Source organism: Calypte anna, chromosome 1, assembly GCF_003957555.1.
Source record: "Calypte anna isolate BGI_N300 chromosome 1, bCalAnn1_v1.p, whole genome shotgun sequence".
In the NCBI taxonomy this organism is placed as follows: Eukaryota; Metazoa; Chordata; class Aves; order Apodiformes; family Trochilidae; genus Calypte; species Calypte anna.
This window is the reverse complement of record NC_044244.1, coordinates 29,664,408-29,687,717: the sequence shown is the minus strand read 5'-3', so window position 1 is coordinate 29,687,717 and position 23,310 is coordinate 29,664,408. Positions and strand designations below refer to the sequence as shown.

Below are 23,310 nucleotides of genomic sequence, written 5' to 3'. Positions count from 1 at the left end.
CTTCAGTCTTCAGACTTCCATCCTCCCACCTTATCATTAGCCATATATACCTGGCCCCATATCACGAGCTGCAAACAAAATGTCACAGCTGGATAACCCACAGCTTTTAGGAGACTGAACTCATGTGTATCATACTCAAAGAAAACAAACACATAGGCAGAAGCAATGCTATGGTTCCTGAACTGGCATGTGGGCTGACAGAGAACAGTGGTTTCACATAATCCTAACAGACAGTGCCACAGTGACAATGTTGTAGTGTTAAGGGAAGTTGAAGTGATTAAGGGAAAATATTCTCAGTGTCTACATCTCAATTCAAACCAGAGTGGTATGAAATTTAGACAATAATGTCATGTATACCATCATAAAATTCACATGGTAACAATTCCTTCATGAACTGTTTTATATACAGTTCACACTAATACAAATACACTAATTTACATTTTTAATACCTTAAATTGTGGGCTTTGGATTTTTTTGGTTTTGTTTGTTTGTTTTTTACTTGAAACAAGCATAATTTTTCTAATAAAACAAAATGTGTAACACTGTTATAAATTAACTTTTGGAGAGCTATAACAACATCAATTAATCCAGTGAGTTATCCCTAGGGCTGTAAAGGACAATCAGTGTATATAGACCTAAGCTATCCAGCACAGAGCCACAGAGACCATTATGGGAGTGGAACATCTGCCTGCTGAGGAAAGGCTGAGGGAGCTGGGAGGAGACTGAGGGGTGACCTCATTAATGTTTATAAATATGTAAAGGTTGGGTGTCAGGAGGATGGAGCCAGGCTCTTTTCAGTGATGTCCAATGACAGAACAAGGGGCAGTGGGTGCAAGCTGAACCAGAGGAGATTCCATGTAAGGGTGACAGAACAGTGGAATGGGCTGCCCAGTGAGGTTGTGGAGTCTCCTTCTCTGGAGATGTTCAGAATGTGCCTGGATGCATTCCTGTGTGACCTATTTTAGATGATCCTGCTCTGTCAGGGGGGTTGGACTCGATAATCTCTCAAGGTCCCTTCTAACCCCCAGCATTCTGTGATCCCCAAAGTCACATCAGTGTCACCACGGCAACACAGAGGACAGCTATGTCACAACCACAGGGCTATTTGCTCCTCTGGCCAACTCAGGGCTTGAGCAGGACATGGGGTTTTTTGCTGAACATGTCTTTGTCTCTCACAAGCTCTTCCCACTGCTGCCTCCAGCATTCTTGTATTTGCTGTTCTTAGCTAACAGGTCTGGATGTGTTCAGCACTTAAGAGTTTCTCCCTCTGGCATCTCTGATTAGTGACAACCCTCTTAAAACCACTCAATAATTTTAGCAATAGAAAAAAAGCTCTTAGAGAGAGGGGGCTTTATAACAGTGCTACAATTATAGTCCCTAGCTGGATCCTCTGCCTACATCTTGAAAAAGAACTCCTTCCAGAACTGATGTGTGTCACTTGAATCTCTGTGGTTTGCCCTTTGCTTTTAAGTTTTCTAAAAGTATTTACAGTATGATAGTTTGGCTTGGATAATATTTTTTTTGTCCTTGCAGTTGGGTTTTCTCCATGAACTCCCATTAATTTCAGTCATTCTGTTAAAGTGATTAAAATTGCTTTCAAACCAATCAACCTGTGTTATAACAGAGCTCCAACTGTGCCATATCTTTTTTGACAGCATTTGATCCTGCTGTTTACAATGTACTCCTGAGATGTCTTTATGGATAAGGGAGCTCTTTGGTATCCTGGCTACATCCACCCACTCTGAGATCTATGAAGATTCTAATCTGGTTGTTCTGTGATGTTGTACTTTGTCCTCTGAGCAGAAAATGTTGTTTCAGATATAATTTTTTTGTCTTTAACAGGTTTGGGATGTCAGAATTTTCATCTACTAATTGTACGCAAATTAAGCATTTTCTTAGCTTTTTCATTTCCTGGCTTAGAAAAGCAAAAAGCTTGCTGAAGTCTACTTTACAGAAGATTAAACTGCATGTTTGTTCCTTAAATTTGTTCTAAAAATTATGCTAATGATGACTAATTCTTGACTCACTAGGAAGCAATCAAAAAACTAGAACACAGAATCCTGAACAAGATGCTACGTAAAGTCTCAGTTAATAGACATTTCCAGGGACACAATAAACTATATGTAGCTGCAATTTGGGAAAAAGGAAATAAAACAGTAACTCATTTGGATATAACTGAGGTATTTAATAGAAAGCAATTATTGTGATTTTTTTTAAATGGTTATAGCTGTTTCATTGTTTTCTAATGCTAAATGAAATGCAAACCCTCTTTAAATTCATTTTTCAACTGCACATTGTTTGTCATTGGGTCCAAATTAATCGCTTAAACAGAATCCTCTTCAAAATTAACCTTAATTAAATTAATTAAAGAAATATTTTTTATTTCTAAGGAATTTCTGCTGTTAATGTAAACCATATTGTTATTCCACACTTCTGTGGAATGAGTGATTAGAAAAGACCAAAAAGATGTACTGTCTCCTAGTGCTTTATAAGAATCATTGAAACCCCTGACAGCACAGGTAATAAATTCACACCAAAACCTTCTCCTGACATTGAAAAAAAAGACAATCCTAACAACCTGTGTTGTGGTTATAGTAATGGGACACTTAGTATCAAAAGAGAAAATGTTCATTGTTTACAATTTTAATGACACTTCACGATGTTGAATGATGATGCATCCTTTGGTCAACTGAAAAATCACTTTTTATAAGGCAAGACAGCAAACATTTATGGGAAAAACTCAGTCACAACTCTGATTTTTGGATGTCATGTGAAGAATACATCACTTTATTGTACTTCTAAATATCAAAGTATTCTTCACTGACACAGGCTCCCAAAGGAGATAATTCATTTCTTTAAGACAATATATTCTCCACTTAAAAGCAATTTAAATGGGAAAACTTCCATGCAGGTAGGTATTGACATAGGTAATCTCAGTATGCTAACCATACAAAAGTCACATATGGGACAAAATATGGGACAGTCCCTGGACCTTTCAGGACCCAGAATTTCTTTAAAGTAAAGCGAGATAAATTAAGGACTGTGAATTTGTTTGCAGCACAGAAAAATCCAGCGAAAAAGTTTGCTAGAATGGGTCCCTGTATACTTCCCCTGGAGTCAGCTTTTCTATCGTTAAAATGAGCCCTTTGCTGCCACCGCGTGGCCCTTGCCGCAATGCACTGGAGATAAATAGTAATATGATTTCCATCTCTTTGCAAACCTCGTTTTTCCCATTTGAATTAAAAAAAAACCAAAATTCCTCCTTTAATTTATGTTTCAGACGCAGCCTTAAATAAATACGCTCGGTTCCTTATCTTTGAGGTGTCGCACAGCTCAAAATCACTGCTGAAGTTCAAGATTCTAAATTACTTTAATAAATACACAAGTCCCTTGGTTTTTAAAAAAGTATTCAGTTGTGCTTACATAAAAGACTTACAGCACCTGCATTTAACCCTACCTGTTCAGATGTCATGAATTTAATTCATTTAATTAATTCATTAATTCATTTAATTTAATTCATAATTGTTGTTGCAAGACATCACCATGTAGAGAGCTAGATGGAACTTAAGCAACAGACAGTGTTTCTTTAAAGTACATAAGTCCTGAACCACACGTATACAGGTAATATTTATGACAAAATTTCCTCTGGTATAAGATGGCTCCAAAATGCTGAACAGGTGGCATGGGCATTCCAAATAAAATATATTCCCTTGTTCTGAAAAGTGTTGAGAAGTGTGACAACTCTGGGCCCTGGACACAACATAGGCACTTTTTAACATATTAAATCTTCCATCAAGACAAGCACAGCAGATTTATACTAAGAACATTTATATGAACCTTTAAGAGCAGAAAAGTCTTCCTTTCCTGTGAAATCATGCCTGGAGTACAAAACAGCATGTACAGGATGCCACTGGTGCTGGGGACACATGCTACTAAAACATAAAGTAGATCATAGCAACACTGATTAGTCCTCCAGCAGTGGCCATGACCATGTACAAGAAGAGGTCACTGAAAACATCTACAGACTTGGTCAGCCTCCCACATAAAAGAGAATAAAAGTTTGAGGAGGGAACAGCTCTCTTTACACTACTTTAGGCTTTTTCACTGACATCTGAAAGTGCTTTGAAAGCCAAGACCACTCCAGAGTAATTTTCAAAATTCTAACAGCTCTCACTAGCACATCACAACCCTTAAGTTTAATGAAATTCTGATTATTTTTTTTTTCAGTCTTTCAACTCAAGCTCCAAAATAACTATCAGAAATGGCCAAATATAAGTTACAAAATGCAAGACAAGTATTTTGTGTTCCACTGAAGTGCCTTGATACAAGCCTTCCAGGCACCTTCAACAAGGGGGCAGAAAATTTGAGTTGTGTTCACTGGCACTATGTGAAAGTTGCCAGACAACTCATTTATCTATCTCCAATTTCAATACTATTGCTACACCATGTTTTGAAACATGGAGGCCACAAGTCCAAAGACAAAGCTGGAAACCAGATGTGTGGCAAGATACCACAAACCATCTGTTACAAGGAGCTAGGGAAAGGTCTGCAGATGGGAGAGTACATGGGAGAGAAGCTTGGCACCTATGTGGGTACGAACCCTGTGAGTTTGGAGACCCTGGGAAATCCCTAGGAATTCAATAGCTCAACACTTGTCCATCTTTCTCCAAGTTCTGATGAGGTTAGTTGTCCCCCCCCCCTTTTTTTTATTTATTTTTTTTAACCATGCAATACTGTAAAAGATTATAATAAATTTAGATCATCCTCATGTTGTCCTTGCTACCACTTGTGATGGGAACTCCTGTTTGCAAAATGTTATCCTTCAAGCTAGGTGATGCTGACCCTAGCTTTCTAGAATTTCCTTCTGCAAAACAGTTTGCTTGCATAATCCTCTTGAAGGTTTTACTTTGGCACACTGGGCTTTGAGCTACTTCTGCACACACTAGGTTTAAATTTCCTGCAAATGTTCTGGAGCACTCCTGCTTGCTGAATTTTTCTGCTTCTAACAGAAACCTTAGTCTTGTCCAATAACTAGCTGTGTGTTATTGATAATGTCCAGCACAAGGTATTATAAGCACTTATAGGACACAATTCACATTTTCAAAGACCATTAAGGTACTTGGAGAAGGATCTCCTGCTCAAAACTGTATGAACAGGACCGCACTGTTCAAGACTGGATGGGGGGATTTCAGACATGGCATGGACACAAAATGTTCCCAAAGAGGTTGTGCTGTGACCTCTTGAAAGGGACAGATAGACAGATGGCCACCTGGTCATTTTGCAGGGCATTCATAGCCCTAACTGTGTGACCTGGTGGCATCCCAAAACTGAGCAGCCATAGTTTGTCATCACTTCTTATCACACTGTGCTGCCACCATCTCACAACTCTCAGCCTCACCCAGTGACCACTGGAAATGCTCTGATTCAGCTTCCAACCAGTTTTCCCCTCTTCAGAATGCTGGTCAAAGAAAATGTTATCACAAGCACTGAGAGACACTTCTACAGATGGGAAACCAGCAAACCACAAGCTCATTACCACAAGAGAGCAGCCACCATCTTCTTCTTGTCTATAATCATACAAAAAAAACTTCTGTTCATTCGATGTCCGCAGACTCATGTTGACCAAAATAGCACTGAGTATGAATTAAGATCTCCAAACAGGCTCCCACAGCTGTTACAAGACAGATAAATGGAGGAGGGATCTTTTTCCAGCCACGTGAGGGCAAAGAATAGCACAGAGCAGGCAAAGTGACAGTGACAGATTTAACACAGAGGGCCACACAAGGCTGCCTGGGTTTGCTGTGCAGGGGACAGTGGTGTACATGTGTGGTGGACCATTGTGCACAGCCATGATGTGCACAAAACCATCACAAGACTTGCAGCATGAGCAGCAGATCCTCCAGCCAACATCTGTCCCTCTTGCAAAGCACTGTATGACTGGCTAAAGCAGGCAGACACCCATTGAAAAGATGTAATTGGCAGATGCAACTGGCAGTGTCCTTCTCATTACTTCAAAAACATAAAATTCTGAATTACAGAGCAAATTTGAAGGCCTCATTCCCACTGCACGGTTCAACACCTGCCCTCCCCCCCGTATCACACACGGTATTTTTTGATTCTCTACAATTAGTTTTACTGATCTACAAGTATTAAATCTATTCTAAAATAAATCTCTCCTTATTATGGTTATTCAGGCTTTGGAGAAATAGCTTTTTCCGAATTATTTTCACAGCAGCCTTGACCAGGCCTGCTATCTACAGCTGCTACTCTGTTGTGACTGACTTGTCCTGCAATGCTTCCCAGCTGTCCTCTAACCTAAACCTAAACCTGAATAATGGCTGAACCTTTCCTACCTCTTGATCATTTTCACATTTGTCCTCTCTATTTCACATCTTTCTTGTAGAAAATGACCAAGCCAGATAAAACACTTTTTTTCCTGAAGCCCATGCCTCAACCCTGCCAGGCCTTCAGACTGTTACACGAACTGGGCCTGATGTGTTTTTTAAGGGATACAATCACATTTTGAGGTTTGCCACACTAAGTGTGTCTTAAAAAATATTTCTTAAGCTGACAACTGTAAAATACACCTTCTTAGGGATGGTAACACATCAGAGCTTTCAAGCACTTGTGGCACAGATTTCTTGATCTCTCAACAGGATCTTAGTTCTGCAGAGTCCATCCACACTGGCATGAGCATGCAAAGCATGGGATTCTCCCACTGATGAGCCACAAAGAGATTTTTCACTGATGAGACCAAACTGACATAAAAACACTTGTCAGAACCACTCTCCTGCTAGCACACAGGGCAAGCCAAAAAAAAGACTTTTTTTACTCTGTCTTGTAGACAGCAATTGTAAGGCTTGTATTGGGAAGATGTGTATTCTGGATGCTGTGTTTCATAGGAGTCCTAGGGAACAAAGGTCAGCATGTCTCTTCAAAGACTGCAAAATCCATGCAGGCAGAATGACCTTTGCCAGGGAAGGCAGTCCCTCTGGTGCCAGGCATTGCAATAATGCACTGTGGAACAGGTGTTCTTTTGCACAGAAGTACAAACCAGGAAGCACATTGCTTTCATAAGGCTTATGTTTACTCAGGAAAACATAATAAATATAATCCACTCTTTGAAACATTTTGTTATGGCAACATAAAGTAGTTGGCTTTGATGATGTTTGTTGTAGAAACCCTCTTATCAAAAGTACTACCCGCTGTTCCACCTTGACTTTGAGAGCACTGATCCAAAGGCCGCTTGACTGACGGCTCCCATTGTGCAGTTTGAGACTGAAACAGCTTGTTCCATACCTACTCACTGCCTTTTTCCTGGAATGGACACCCAAAACCAGTTGTAACAAGCCTTCAGTCCACTTCAAAAAAGCAGTGTGATTCTTTGCACACAGTTGCAATGAATCTAAGGTGGGGGCATAAACCTCAGGGAAGGGGAGGCTTCACCCCTCAGAAAGCAAGAGGACAGATTGATTGACAACAACAGTTTTAGTACTAGGTTGTGTCTATTTCCATGAACGTGGATGACGACTGCCATGCAATCTCTTCAGTGAGTGAACAGAAGCTTGTAACAGATATCAGGAACAAGAATGCTGACAAGGACAAATTAACTCTGATTTCCAGACATGACTCAAGCTTTCAAAGTTGTTAATGATTTGTCTAACAGCTAGTTACATTTTATGGAGCATTAGAAATACCAAATACAAAGCTTAACAAAATACCAATAACAGCAATACTATGTAAGCAGGTAAGCCAGAAACCAACAATGCCAACCAACCTTCCTCATTTCAGGGATGAGGCTTCTGTCTCTTATTGGGCACCTATTTATATCTACCACATCATTACTGTAATGGTTTCCTAAAGTACTTGTTGATTCTGCCTTATCTGAATCAACACATTTAGTCTTCACATCATGATCTCACAATAAGCCCAGCTGGTCTGTGCTTACATTCATTCAGTGACCTCCAGTCCTACTCACCTTTTGGCTAATTAACACTGTTAACAGGACTTTGTACACCACATATGTTTTCTTGACACACACAAGATCTGTAACACACCACACTAAGGCCCACTGAATAAGATTCTGTTGGTACAGCTTTGATAACTCTGCTAAGAACAAGTAATCCAATTATTTCCACTGTTCTTCAACTCATATATATGTTGGATTTCTTATTCCATGATAGAAACTCTTCAGATGCTATCTTGCCTTCCATGAAAAACATTACTGTGTGGTTTTGTCCAATTAACTCATTTTGTATATATTAGATAAAAATAGAGTTTTTCTCAGGAAAATCAACATGCAAATGAGGTATTAATTTTGAGATAATAGAAAGCAAGTCTTCTTAGGCTAGCAAATTAAAAGACTCCATTTAAAATATATCCAGACACTAAAAAAAGTTCATCCTTTAGCCAGCCATAATTTTGCCCTGTCAGAGCACCTTATGGGGAAAAAATTGTTCAAGAATATTTTTAACAAACTGGATCAGCAAGTATTGTACATAACGAGAACAGCACCAGGCTACACATTTAATGTGTAGCGAGAGCTTCATCAGGTTTGGATGCTGCCATTTCTTTTAACTTTAACTCTGAATTTCCTGAGTGTACACAATAGGAATGATTGTACTTTAAAACCTGAGCCCTAATTTAAAAACAAATTTGTTGAGCTACAATTTTAAATTTAAAAAAAATATATACACAATGTTCTTTAGTGCCTTGGTGTAATAGTTGCTATTACAACTGGACCCCACTTTTTCTAACTGATAATTTAATTCTCTTGGCTAATTAACCAATTAAATTACTATTCTACCTAAATTCAGAAAGCAGAGGAATATAAAAAGAGTATAAAAAAGAGAGTAAAAAAAGGTATATTTATATTTTGGTAAGCTCTTGTTCACTGTAAAGCAGCACAATATGAAAATTTTCCAGTAGAATATAGTATAGAGCAAAAGAGACAAAAAAAAAGTCTGCAACCTACCTCATATTTCCTGCCATAATGAGGAACAGATTATAAATGTGAGAAAAAATGAAGAGGAAGAGGATGGTACTGAAGAACATTGTCATCCAAGACCCTTGGTCTTCTCGAAACATTTTCAGACGGAGCAGCTGACCTGTGGTATAAATATGAGAAAGCATAGTTTAGTCATTATGGTTACTGTAAGGGACCAGATGGGGAACCCCCTGAATCAGACCCTCTTAGGATGCTCCACAGGGAGCAGGCACCAAGTCACTTTTGCAGCACACACACCCCCCCCTCCCCAATCCTCATTAGCATTTTGAAAAGGAATTGCATTTTGGACAGGAAGGAGACAGATAGGTTCTCCATATAGATAGAGATAAAGATTGGAGAGAGAAGTGAGCAGAGGTCTGCTCCAATTGTTCAATCTATGTCTCAACCATGCTAAGTGAAACAGGACTAAAATATGAGGGGCTGCACTGGTGGGCTTGGGGAGACTCCTCCACATCAACCCTCCCCTCAGGCTGGCCAAACACTTGGATCCAGGACTGGTGTCTTTCTCTCTTGACCCCTTTCCTGTTCTGTCTCTGAGCTGAATGGACACCCCCAGCCTCCTGCTAATGGGGAAGTGACTGACTGATGCTAATGATGATTCTCCTCCTGGGGAGGAAAGGTGGAAAGTTTCCCCTCTCCTCCAGCCAACAAAGGGGCAGTGAATCATTTGCCTGGAACAGCAGGAATCTGGGGGTACGTAAGCAACACTGAGGTTACCATTGCTTTGTCATCCTTCACCAGCCCAACCCCCTGCATCGGGCCCTGTCCAGAATCAGAACACCATCCTGAACAAGCCAGACACCTCTGGACCCATGGTGGTGACTTTCTCAGACTCCCTCATTCTTTTCTTGCTTGCTTGTTTTCTTACTCCTTCATCTCCTCTTTCTCTCTCTCACTCGCTCTCTTTTCCTTGTATTTTTCCTTTTCTCTCTTTTGCCTCACAACATATTTGCCATACCTTCACAGGGTTCTATCACTTTGCTTGTGTTAAGTGTCAAATAAAAATTTATGCCTGCACCCAACCTTTGGTGGTTGGACTCTGTAAGTTACTTCGAACCATAACAGTTACATGGTAACAACACCCAAATAAAGTACTAAAGTTTATTTTTTTTTATATCCACCTATTCCACTGTGTGAGGTGAGGGCAGGTTTAGTATCATGCAGCCAAACTACTCTGCTGTAGTTCATCATTAAGAGTTATTATTCCTACAAAATTCAAAGGTTGCTTTTCACAAACTGATGAAAAACTGGCCTGGGCTCTTATAATCAGAATCACAGAGGTGGAGGTCTGAAGGAGTTCACATCATGTCAGTGGTACCTGAACAAATAATGTCTGTGGTTTTACACACACTATACTTGATTCTGCAACTCTTAATGTTTTCCTCTGTAAGCCATCACTCTCTCTATCCACTCAGCTGTCATGCTGGCACGGCAATCTGAGCAGCCATGCACGAGTGAACAAGAGCAGGGAACTGACCCTTCCAGGAAAAAAAAGAAAAAAAGAAAACAAAAAAGAAAATTTAACTCTTTTTTTTTTGTTTTTTCTTTCATGTGAATTAGTTCCACCAACCTGCTGACCTTGAAGCTCACTGAACAGCTGCACATGTGTGCAAAAATGGGAAGGAGTGATGGATTAGAAGGGTAACTGTCTAAGCCATCTCATTTCCTAGAAACTGTTACATCCTGACACTCCAAAATGAAAGTCACAATAAGAAATATTACATGAAAGCAGTCTAGACCTCAAGGCAAGAGATGCTTTTTAGTGGCAATTTATAAATGTTTTGGGAAATAAGAGTATTTATAAATTTTGAAGTGCTGTTAAGTACCTCAGGCTGGGTGACATCTGTTATTTGCTGCCAGCTATTTCTTGATCAGTAACAAAAAGTCTTGATGATTGCCTGTCTCTTTCCACTGACTATAAACAGCACCAGGATCAAATATCATGTGACATGATAAGAGCTATTTCATCCTGTGTATTTGTGTAGCTTGTGAAAACATTGACATGGTATAAAACTGGGGAGTTGAGGTACTGGTGTTCATGAAAAAAAAAAAAAAGATTATTTGCTTTTCTAAGGAGGTGTCTTCAGGACCAGTTGAGGATGAAAGAAACTGCCTAAACTCCATGTAACAGAGGAACAGCCATCCCTTAACTTATCAAAGACAACTCTTGCTTAAGTCCAAAAGTACACAAAAATACATGATAAGTAATAAGTAAATAATCATCCCTCCTCTTAGTAAAGCTGAGGCAATACTCTGCAGTCTCATTGTTCCCCTATTTTGTCAGGCAGTGCAAGGCAGCCACATATTCTTGTCTGCCAGTCCTTGAATATCAACATCAGAAACTCTAAAAAAGTCTTATTCTCCAATATTAGTGAATTGCTCTGCTGGGATGAACTCACCCAATGGTGAGATACACACTGGGTATCTCACCAGCTAAGCTTTAGAATCAGTTTCAAATTCTACCAGAGAGCTCCTGTGACATTATGGACAAAGAATCTATATTCCTATGCTCAAGTCTTTTACCCACAAAGGTGAAAAATAATATTTTTCTCTTTCTTACGTTGTAGACTTCTGCTACATTTTACCACAATAAGGCCACAAACTGATTAAGCCTGTAAGTTGTAACATTTAAAAAATCAACCATGTTTATCATGCGTTACTGCAGATGTTCTACATTTTTCCAGATAGAATTTTTTCTTTCCTAAAACCAGGTGATTATTTGTAGTAATGAAAACCTCAAAATAAAAGAGATGGGGATGTGCTTTTGCAAAGCAGAGACTGCTAGAGCAGAAGCCAAGAAGGATGACAATAAGTGATTCAAGGTGAAGGACAGCATCTAATGAAGTAGTTCAGTCAGGTACTAAAGGATGTCAAAACAGGGAAAGCAGAAGGAAGATGAGCTGGACAGGAAATATCAAGAGGTGATACATCAGACAAAGAGGTAGAACGGTCTGGGAGACCATGAGGCAATCTCTGGGTGCTGTTGGTTGAAGTGTAAATTCCAGTCTCAGGGCAGATTAGGACTGGACACATGGGGAAGATATGAAGTGGGGGAAGTAAATAAAAAATTGAGGTATTCCTCCAGGGAATAAATCAGGAAGATCCCAAGACTGGTGTGTGCTGCTGAAGACTGGAAATGCAGGTTTGGGGCAGGAAGACTGGAGGACCTGGAGCAGCCCTGGTCTGTGGGCTGAGGTGGTGGGCAGGATTTGAGCTCTGGATGAAGCAGAGTTGGGGGATGTGAGTTACCTGGCAGGGCTGGGATTTTGCAACAGGGTGGGAACTGTGGGGCAGTAGAAGTGATAGGTAAGTAGGTGGGGGGAACCTATGTGATGGGGTGAGAGCAACATAGGTACACAGAGCAGTCCAGCAGCAGGGAAGCAATAACAAGGATTCTGGCTGTGAAGAACAGGGAAGAAAGGGGCAGTGCAAACACATATTTGTGCCCCAAGCCCCTCTAGTATTCTTTTTTTACTGCTGGAAACAATGATAGCCCCAGATCTAGCTAGACTGGCATGGACAGAAAGTCTGTCCTTCCCTAAAAAGCAAGCAGAGGCTGCTATGGCAATAGCAATTTCTCCTGACTTAATGAGAGGAGGAGCTTTATGATGAAAGATATCTACCTTGCAGTTTGACACTTGCTCTCTAAAGAACTGCCATTTCATATGGAATATTATCAACACATTGGATCAAAAACAGTACTTGCAAAATACAGTTGTGATTTTAGAAGGTCCAGACTAATGGAGAGGAAAACCACAGCTGGGCACCTAAACTTCTATAAAATAGATCATTCCAACTTTTCTAGAACAGGTAAGAGAAAGATTTGTTAAGGATTCATTGCACTTGTACTCTCTAAAGCAATATAAAATTCTCTATTTATCTATAACACTGAACTATATATACACAAAGTTTTCAGAATTCGCAAAATTGTCAGGGTTGGAAAAGATCTCTAAGATCTACAAGATCTCACAGGTATAAATTTCATATTTTTAAAGGTACTTTTTTTTTTAGATATATTGTCTTTGGTAGGCAAATTCTTAAACCTTAACTACACTTCTGTTGGAGCTGATGTTTGTCACGTAGCAATACATAAGCATCATTTTTAATGAAACAGAAGTTTAATTACAATATTGATTGAATCATTAGGAAAAGAATTGGATATTAGCACAATTTATTTACCTAACTGCACAGAAATACTGATGTATATTACTGATTGTTCTCATTGTATTAGTATGTATAATAGGTTAAATGCAGTTGAATTAAATATATGAAATGTTCCACTTTATACATTGCATTATATCCGATTCAGTTGAGTATACAAAGGAAATGCATGAGATAACTAACTAATAGGTAAGATGCTAAAGCAAAAATTGTAAATAATGTTTATAATAAAACCTAGGACTCCCTGTAAAATGCTTTATTATGTTGGTATTAACGATTAAGCTTAAACGATACACCTTGAGAACATATATAGAAATACATTGGTATATGAATAGATAGAAATGTGGAAAAACTGAATGGTAATTGGAATAGATTTGTATGAGATTACAACACAATTGCAAGCAGGTAGACATAATTCTCAGAGTAATCCCAACAAATAAAAAAGTTCACGTAAAATCTGAACTCCTACCATAAAGAATTAGAAGCATAAAAGAGATGGGAGCAAAAAGGGTAAATAAGAAATAAAATTAAAATAAAATTACATAAAGTAAGCTGTTGGTTGGTTGGGTTTTTTTGTTTGGTTGGTTGTTTTTTTCCCTAAGTTAATAGCTTACTATGATCTTGTTTAAAATGTAAAAAAATCCACAGGTATGATGGAAGAATATGGTTCCTAGTATATATTTACATATTCGAAATCAGAATTATTTTTAAATAAACAAACATGTTAAAGCTAATGAAACTTTGCAAATATGAGTTAAATGCTATATATATGGCTACCAGTGATAAATTGGGAGCTAAAATTAGCTGTTTATACACAAGATTCTTTCCAGTGACACAGTGTTTCTGATCTCCAATAAAAGTTTTCTCAAAAGTCAATTTTTACTGAAACAAGACTTTGGAGGTCAGATCACAGGTACAAGGGTGACACAGGAAAGCAGAAGCTATGGGATTTAGGGCCCTGCAAGAAATCAGCTCAACAGCAGAAGCCCTCTTAATTTTCTTTAACTGTTTGCAGACACTGTCTGGGACAATGAGAGAGGAGATTTTAACTGCCAGAGAGTCACAGATCTAAGCCATCTTTCATTCAAGTCCAGAAGTGAAAACCCAATAAGCTAGTACAAAACCTGAGTCAATCAAACAGGTCACTTTTTTAAAAATTAAAAACTTTTCTAGAATCCTTAGCTCCACAGCCCATAAGATGGTTGGACTCATTAGACTGTTTCTTATAGAAGAAACATAAAATTCTTACTCATTCATTTGGTATGCTTTTTTCTTTTAATTATAAGTGATGGAGCCCAAAACTTCAACCCTTTCCTAGGCATATGAGTAGTATTACAACATCAAACCCATCATCAAATCAGGTATTCCTTTAATTTTGGATGCCCCATCACATGATTGTTCTTTCTTTCCATGTAATGTTCAAGGCCATCTCCATCAATGGCTAAAAATGTTCAGCTGAAAAATCAGTCTCAGTAAATTTGAAGTACATTCTAGTCTTGAAAGCCCAATGTTACTTTCATCAGCCTGGCAAGTCTGTTCTTAGCACTAAAAACAAATGCATCTCCTCATCAGGAGGATCCTTATCACAGGATAACATCATGGTGCTGCTGTTTGGTATAAAAAATTGCTGTTGTTTGATATAAACAACATGCAACTTATGGAAATTATTACAGGATGTATGCTGTCCTACTGAGCACCATGGTAGCTCCAGTGCCCTCAGGATACAGAAGAGAATTCTGTCTATGCCTTATTCAGTGGAGTAAAGGCTTCCCTGATTGCAGAAGAGCCTAAGAATTCTTCTGATGGAAGACCAAGAATTCTTGTTACAGCTCTGAGCTGTGGGGGAGCTCTGGGTGCAGTCCAATGATTTTAAGGTGATGAAGGGAACAAGAGATTTATTCATTCAGCTCTGTAACTGCCTTAACACAGTTAGGAGGCTACACATTCCAGCCAACTTACAGCAAAGCTGAGCAGGTGGCAAAGCTGTCTGCTTCTTTCCATTTAAATCTACCTCTAGTCCTTTTCCAGGAGTCTGACGAGCTCAGCAAGCTGACATTACAATTCCCCCGTGTGGCAATGGCTGTGCTCTCTGTAGTCAGTTTAGGGTTTACAGCTCAAATTGCAATGAAGTCCTCAGTGCTTGCATTCATAATTATTGTAAAGGAAAGAAGAGAGGAAGGATATATAATTGAATTCAAACTGCACATGGCCTCTAACCAAGATGATTTTAGGGAAATATAATTTTCCTATACAATATTCAAACCTATTTTAACTGAGCACACTGTAAGTGCTAATTGACTGCATTGTACCTGTTTGAGTAACTACATTTTAAAGAATTTATAAAGATATCTTATTAACTTCAGGTGAAGAAAACAGTGCAAAACGTTTGATTTCACAAAGGGAATGGAGTAAAGTAGGGAAAGTGAAAGAGTACAGATGCCCCAAGTTAAAGTGCAGTGCTTCAATACTAAACAAAACACATTTTGAGAGCAAACATTCCTCACTTGTGAAATACACTGGGAGCAGAACAGATGGCTTTCAACCCATATTCAGTTTCTGGAAAGTCATTTAACTGCCTCTGTTGCTGAGCTTTTAGAGAAAGAACTTTCCTACTTAATTTCATCCCAAACAGTCTGAACTAGGTTTTTGTCAGCTCACTGAGTGAAACATAAATCTGTAAAGCACAATAATGCAGTCTCTATTTAGCAAGTCTGGAACTGTAGCTCATGTTTGTTATATTCTAACCTGTGTCTGCGAATATACCTTTGCAAAAGTCATATTGCATCAAGGTAGACATGGAAACAAAACATTAGGTTTGAAAAAAACACTACTATCAACTTAACAGTTGAAGCTGTTTGAAAATTTTTGATGAACCAATAACATTTTGAAAAAGTCCTTTCTTCCATTCAGAGTGTGCTTTGTACTCAGTAACATTTTATCCTGGCATCCTATCAAGTACTGTAGTGAACTCCAATCTATAAATGGCTACTTGGGTGACCCTTATACAAAGGTCCTACTTGAACAGACATTAGTTTGGCATCTGCTGAATCATTCGGAGAGAAATTCTAGAAGCATGACAAACTGCAGTTGGTGACAGATAATTCTGGCAGAATATACCAGCCTTTATTTTGGTTTTATTAGAAGTACCAAATCATTTAGATTAAATTTAAGATTTTACAGGCATAAAAATCTTGCTTTGAAAAATGAAATTGATACAAACTGGATGGCTGGTGGTCTCAGGTGAAGCCAATCAGCTGATAAGGGGGCAGCACCCAGCACTGCCGAAAGGGATGCAAAGGGCTGCGAGGAGCGCCGGTGACCTGGAGTATGGCAAACAGGAGCAGGCAAGCAGGACTGTGGCACGGCAGGCAGCGAGGCAGTTCAAGCAGGCAGGGCAATCAGGAGGGGCACAGCCACCTCCCAGCTCCCTTGAAGGAGCAATGGTCTCCAAAAAAGCAAAACCTGGTGCTGTTAAGACACAGGGTGTGTCCACACAGACGGAACCCCTGAAGAGGGACAGCAAGAGGGACGTAGCTGTTCAGGCCTCTGGGTGTGTAGTGTCTGAGCCTCGTGTTAGCACCAGAGGACAGTGTGAGTGGGGTCTGTGTGAGATGTGTGAATGACTTGCTGTGCCTGGTGGCAGAGCTCAAGGAAGAGGTAGAGAGACTAAGAAGTATTAGGGACAGTGAAGGGGAAATTGACTGGTGGAGTCACACCCTTTCAACCCCAAAAGAATACCAGAAGGAGACAGTGAAGCCCTGGCCCCCCAGCCATCAGGCAGTTGATGCAAACCAGGAGGATGGGGGGGAATGGAAACAGGTCTGTCATTGGAGAGGTAAAAGAATCCCCTCCCAACCCCCACCATCTCCCCAGGTGCCCCTAGAGAACAGATATGAGGCCCTGGACTCAGAGAATCAGGCAGAGGACAGACAAGAGGAAGATTTGTCTGGAAGGTCTCCTGTTTGCCCCCCGTCTACCAGACGGGTTACAACTACAGCTACAAAGAAAAGAAGAAGGGTAGTTGTAGTTGCTGACTCCCTTCTGAGGGGAACTGAGGGCCCTGTATGTCGACCGGACCCATCCCATAGGGAGCTCTGCTGCCTTCCTGGGGCCCGGGTGAGGGATATTAGTAGGAGACTCCCCCAGCTAATTCGGCCCTCTGATTATTATCCACCATTGGTAATCCAGGCTGGCAGTGGTGACATTGCTGGAAGAAGTACTAAGACAATTAAAAAGGACTTCAAGGCACTGGGTGGTTTAGTTGATGGGTCAGGAGCACAGGTGGTGTTCGCCTCAATTCCTCAATCAGCAGAGATGAATGAGGAGAGGAGTAGGAGAACCTATCATATGAATAGGTGGCTAAGGGATTAGTGCCTCCAGTGGAACTTTGGGTTTTTTGACCATGGGCCAAATTTCATCAAACCTAGTCTCTTCAAACCAGATGGCCCTCATTTATCTAGCAAGAGCAAAAGGACTCTAGCCTATAAGTTGGCGGGGCTGATAAGGAGGGCTTTAAACTAGGTTTGAAGGGGGATGTGGTCGAAACCGGGCTCTCCAGAAAGGAGCCCAAGTTAAGAGCCAAATCAGCAGCCCAGCTGAAGTGCATGTACACCAATGCACGCAGCATGGGCAACAAACAGGAGGAGCTGGAAGCCATCGTGCAGCAAGAAAGCTATGATGTAGTCGCTGTCACGGAAACGTGGTGGGATGACTCCCATGGCTGGAGTGCTGCCATGGGTGGCTACAGGCTCTTCAGAAGGGACAGGCAGGGTAGGAGAGGCGGAGGGGTAGCTCTATATGTTAGAGAGTCTCTTGACTCTGTGGAAGTTGAAGTCAGTAATGATAAGGTTGAGTGCCTGTGGATCAGAATCAGGGGGAAGGCCAACAAGGCTGATATCCTGGTGGGAGTCTGTTACAGACCACCCAATCAGGATGATGAGGGTGATGAATTATTCTACAAGCAAGTGGTGGATGTTTCAAAATCGTCAGCCCTTGTTCTCGTGGGTGACTTTAGCGTCTCGGACGTCTGCTGGGAACTCCACACAGCAGAGAGGAGGCAGTCTAGGAAATTCATAGAGTGTATAGAGGATAATTTCCTGCTCCAGCTGGTAAACGAGCCTGCCAGGGATGGAGCCCTGCTAGACCTCCTGTTCACATACAGAGAGGGGCTGGTGGGAGATGTGGTGGTTGGTGGACGTCTGGGACACAGTGATCATGAAATAATAGAGTTTTCAATACTCAGGGATGCAAGGAGGGCCAACAATAAAACCTCTACATTGGACTTCCGGAGGGCAGATTTTGGCGTATTCAGAAGACTGATTCAGAGTGTACCCTGGGAAACAGCCCTTGAAAACAGAGGGGTCAAGGAGGGATGGACATACTTCAAGTAGCAAGTTTTGAAAGCACAGGAGCAGGCTGTCCTGGTGTGCCGAAAGGCGAGTTGGTGGGGAAGATGACCTGTCTGGCTGAACAGGGAGATTTTGAAAGAAATTAGAGTAAAGAAGAGAGCCTACCAATTATGGAAAAAAGAGCTAACTACTCAAAAAGAATTTAGGAATATAGTTAGGTTGTGTAGAAAGAAAATAAGAGAGACAAAGGCACAACTTGAACTGAATCTCGCCACCTCTGTGAAGGATAACAAAAAGTCCTTCTACGGATACATCAGTAGCTAAAGGAGGGGCAGGGAAAGCCTCCACTCTCTACAGGACATGGGCGGGAATATAATTATCAAAGATGAAGAACAGGTCGAGGTATTTAACACCTTCTTTGCCTCAGTTTTCAACAGTAAGACAGGTTGTCCTGAGGACAGCTGGCTTCTGGAGGTTGTGGAAAGAAACAAGAATCTGAACAGCCCCCCTGTAATCCAGAAGGAAACAGTCAGTGACCTACTGAGCTGCTTGGATCCCCACAAATCTATGGGACCGGATGGGATCCACCCAAGGGTGATGAGGGAGCTGGCAGAAGAGCTCCCCAAGCCTCTCTCTATCATCTGCAAACAGTCCTGGCTCGCTGGGGACATCCCAGATGATTGGAAATTGGTGAATGTCACACCAGAATGTCACATCCACAGAAAGGGCCTGAAGGAGGACCCGGAAAACTACAGGCCCGTCAGCCTGACCTCAGTGCCTGGCAGGGTTATAGAGCAGATCATCCTCAGTGTAATCACACAGCACCTGCAGGATGGGCAAGGGATCAGACCCAGCCAGCACGGGTTTATGAAGGGCAGGTCCTGTCTGACCAACCTGATCTCCTTTTATGATCAGGTGACCCGACTGGTGGGTGAGGGGAAGGCTGTGAATGAGGTCTACCTGGACTTCAGCAAGGCCTTTGACACCGTCTCCCACAGCATCCTCCTGAAAAAGCTGTCAGCCCACAGCTTGGACAGGAGCACCCTGTGCTGGGTTAGGAACTGGCTGGAGGGCCGGGCCCAGAGAGTGGTGCTGAACGGTGCTGCATCCAGTTGGCAGCTGGTCACTAGTGGTGTCCCCCAGGGATCAGTGTTGGGCCCAGTTCTGTTCAATATCTTTACTGATGATTTAGATGAGGGGATTGAGTCCATCATCAGCAAATTCACAGACGACACTAAGCTAGGGGGGAAGTGTGGATCAGCTGGAAGGAAGGAGGGCTCTGCAGAGGGACCTGGACAGACTGGAGAGTTGGGCTGATTCCAACAGGATGAGGTTCAACACGGCCAAGTGCCAGGTCCTGCACTTTGGCCACAACAACCCCATGGGGAGCTCCAGGCTGGAGACAGAGTGGCTGAGAGCAGCCAGACAGAAAGGGACCTGGGAGTCTGGATCGACAGGAAGCTGAACATGAGCCAGCAGTGTGCCCAGGTGGCCAAGAAGGCCAATGGCATCCTGGCCTGTATCAGGAACAGCGTCGCCAGCAGGTCCAAGGAAGTGATTCTGTCCCTGTACTCAGCCCTGGTGAGGCCACAGCTCAAGTACTGTGTCCAGTTCTGGGCCCCTCAGTTCAGGAAGGATATTGAGGTCCTGGAGCAGGTCCAAAGGAGGGCAACTAGGCTGGTGAAGAGACTCCAGCACAAGTCCTATGAGGTGAGGCTGAGGGAACTGGGGCTGTTCAGCCTGAAGAAGAGACGGCTCAGGGGAGACCTCATTGCTGTCTACAACTCCCTGAAAGGAGGGTGTAGCCAGGTGGGTGTTGGTCTCTTTTCCCAGGCAACTCTCAGCAAGACAAGAGGGCACGGTCTGAAGTTGTGCCAGGGGAGGTTTAGGTTCTTTACAGAGGGTGATCAGACATTGGAATGGGCTGCCCAGGGAAGTAGTGGATTCTCTGTCCCTGGAGATATTTAAAAAGAGACTGGATGTGGCACTCAGTGCCATGGTCTGGTAACTGCAGCAGTAGTGGGGCAAGGGTTGGACTTGATGATCTCTGAGGTCTCTTCCAATCCAGCCGATTCTATGATTATGAAAAAGAGTGAAACAAAATGAATTCTCTCCAACCCTATCATAAGCACAATCTTTTGGCCTGGGACATTAATTTAAAGACTGTTTAAAACAAACAAGCAAACAAACTAACTAACAAACATAAAAAAACCCGCACCAAAACCCCAGCAAAGCATTTTGTTCAGCACTTCACATAGAAAGGTTGCTGTGGCCTGCTGTGGCAGGGTTTCATCCTGATTTGCTTTGATATTGTCTTCTGCATTTTATCCACAAGCCACTGCACAGCTGTACCCATCACACACACCTCTAGACCTACTACAGATACTCAAAGCAGTCAAAGCAAGCATGGAATGAGTGAGGTAAATTACTGTGCTTTCCTCTGCTTCTTCCAAAGTTAGATACAATATATGCCACTAGATACAACTAGTGGCCAAGGGAATGCTGCTGTTACTGAGGATGTATGCTTTTTTTATCTCATCTCTTGTACACTACAATAAATATTAGAAAGAATATAAAGGCTTGGATAAAAGTTCGTGAAGATTTGCCTGTGATGGTATTCCTGTAGACTGAGCTATAATTGCCACCTACTTGGAATTCATCTTTTTTTCCAGATAGAGGAGAGCTTGTATATCATATCATATTCTGAATTCTTTTGCCAATTCAAACATACTGGGTTAGCTTAAAAGTTTTGAATTTTAAATTCAATACATCTGAATCAATTTACATTAAAAGATGTTGGTCTCTCTTTTCCCTTCAGGCATACTGCATGGGAGGATGATGAATGGTACATGCACTATCTCCATTTGCAGCAGGAATCCCAAGCTGGAGTGGTACTGTTATTTGCTGATTCTCGTTTGCCTTTTCACTTTATTGATAGGATTTCTTGGCAATACATTTGCACTACGACATTATGTGTACTACATGAAGACATGGACTACCAGTACTATATTTCTATTCAATTTGGCGTTGTGTGATTTTACTTGGACTCTCATGGCACCTTTCTCAGTATATTATAGTCTCCAGAAGTTAGCTGTTTATTCCAGTCAAGCATTTTATCAGACCATAAGACTATTTTTCAGTATTAACATCTATGGAAGTGTCTATTTCCTGACACTCATCAGTTTTGACAGATATGTAGGTGCTGTCCATCCTCTCACTGCATTAAAATGGTGGGACAAAGGAAAGGCTGTGTTCTGTACCATTGCAGCATGGATCTTCATAGTGATTGTATCGATGCCAGAAATCTACTGCATAGTTGCAGCTGGAAGACAAGAGGATAACACAGGTTCCCTGGATAGCACTGAAGGACCTTTACAGTTTGTAGTGCTGTTCACACTCTCCAAGATTGTACTGAGGTTCCTAATTCCAGTCACGGTCATCTTCACGTGCTATCTGCTGACTCTCAAAGCATTACTACAACTCAGTAAACGTCAGCAAAGAAGGAAGAGACTTGTTAGACCTCTGTTACTGATATCAGCTGCTATGGTTGTATTTGCTGTTTCTTTCATACCTTATCATGTTATGATGATGGTGATATTAGTTTACAGAATTAATTGCCAGCCACCCTGTGGGAACATAAGCACATTGAGTATCATTTATAAAGTCACAGAGATAATCTGCAGCATCAATAGTTGCCTTGACCCAATCATTTTTACGGTAGCAAATCAGACATTCTATCAAAGAATTAAAAGTACAAAATGTCATCGCAAATGCCAGCACCACTGTTGTCTGATAGGAAGGGTAAGAGACATCACTCTGCCTCCAAAAACAATGACTTAAACACCAGTCTACAAAGACATGCATCTCCCACTGCCCATGTGGCTGTGTGTCATCGGACCCATTTAAAATTTGGTCTCCTGTACTGTATAGCTATCTCTTGAGTAAGCAAGAATAAGCAGCAAGGCAGAGTAAAGCTTTATGTGTACATCTACTAGAAGAGAACCTATTAGCTCCTAGATTTACAGAACTGGCATTTTAAATATTCTTGTCATTAATGTACCTTAATTTATAGCACTTCTTAACGTACATGTATGTACCTGTGATATGGAATGAACAATGAAAAAAAGTTCTAACTTGCTAACTGTAATCCTTGGCTAGAAAAAGCAGTAAAGATTAGTAGCACACAATGTTGAAGAGACTTCTTATAGCTTCTGTTAATTATTTTCATATGTTTGTAAGCACTGCTGCAATTGGACTGCACAATTGATTCCAATCATGATGCTTATAGCTGAACCTCTGGAGCACTTCTGAAAGGTTTTCTACAAGTACTTCACTTTAATGCTGCTTGAGCTACAGTTCCTCTGACACTGCAAGTGGAACCTCATTAACCCGGATAAGTGCAGCACATTTCCAAAAACAAACAAACAAAAAGCAAATAGTAAGATAAATTCCCTGAGGACAGCCAGAACCACAGTGAATGTGCTCATGAAGCAAATGAGGACAGATTGAAGAGCTTTGTTAAGGCTTCCCCCGAGGCAGCAGTGGTTCCAAAACGATAGGCAGGACACACTGATGGTGTTGCCAGGCCTTATGCAATTACAGCTGCTTCTCATAACTGTTCTGCTTCAGAGGAGCATGTTGTTTTCCCATGGACTCTAAACACATCAACAAGAAGTGTGAATGGGAAATGTTTCTGAAATACAAAAGTATCTGAGCTGCAAGAAGAGTAAGAGATTCTGCTACACAGGAGAGGTTATTCTCCTGTTCATTTAGGGTTTTAGCATCATAGTTTCA

General features: G+C 41.2%; 2 protein-coding genes across 2 annotated transcripts in view; one reads left to right on the top strand and one right to left on the bottom strand.

The window, feature by feature from the left end:
* The window catches only part of TMEM117 (transmembrane protein 117), a 202,746-nt gene that overhangs the window by 156,606 nt on the left and 22,830 nt on the right, over positions 1–23,310 (bottom strand). The window contains exon 3 of the mRNA XM_030454385.1: positions 8,975–9,107. Within this exon, the coding sequence (XP_030310245.1) occupies positions 8,975–9,107 (133 nt within the window). The remainder of the gene's footprint in view (positions 1–8,974; positions 9,108–23,310) is intronic.
* On the top strand, positions 12,748–22,356 carry LOC103530205 (P2Y purinoceptor 1). Its single transcript, XM_008495747.2, has 2 exons — positions 12,748–12,817; positions 21,335–22,356. The coding sequence occupies exons 1-2, from the start codon at positions 12,748–12,750 to the stop codon at positions 22,354–22,356; spliced, it is 1,092 nt and encodes a 363-aa protein (XP_008493969.2).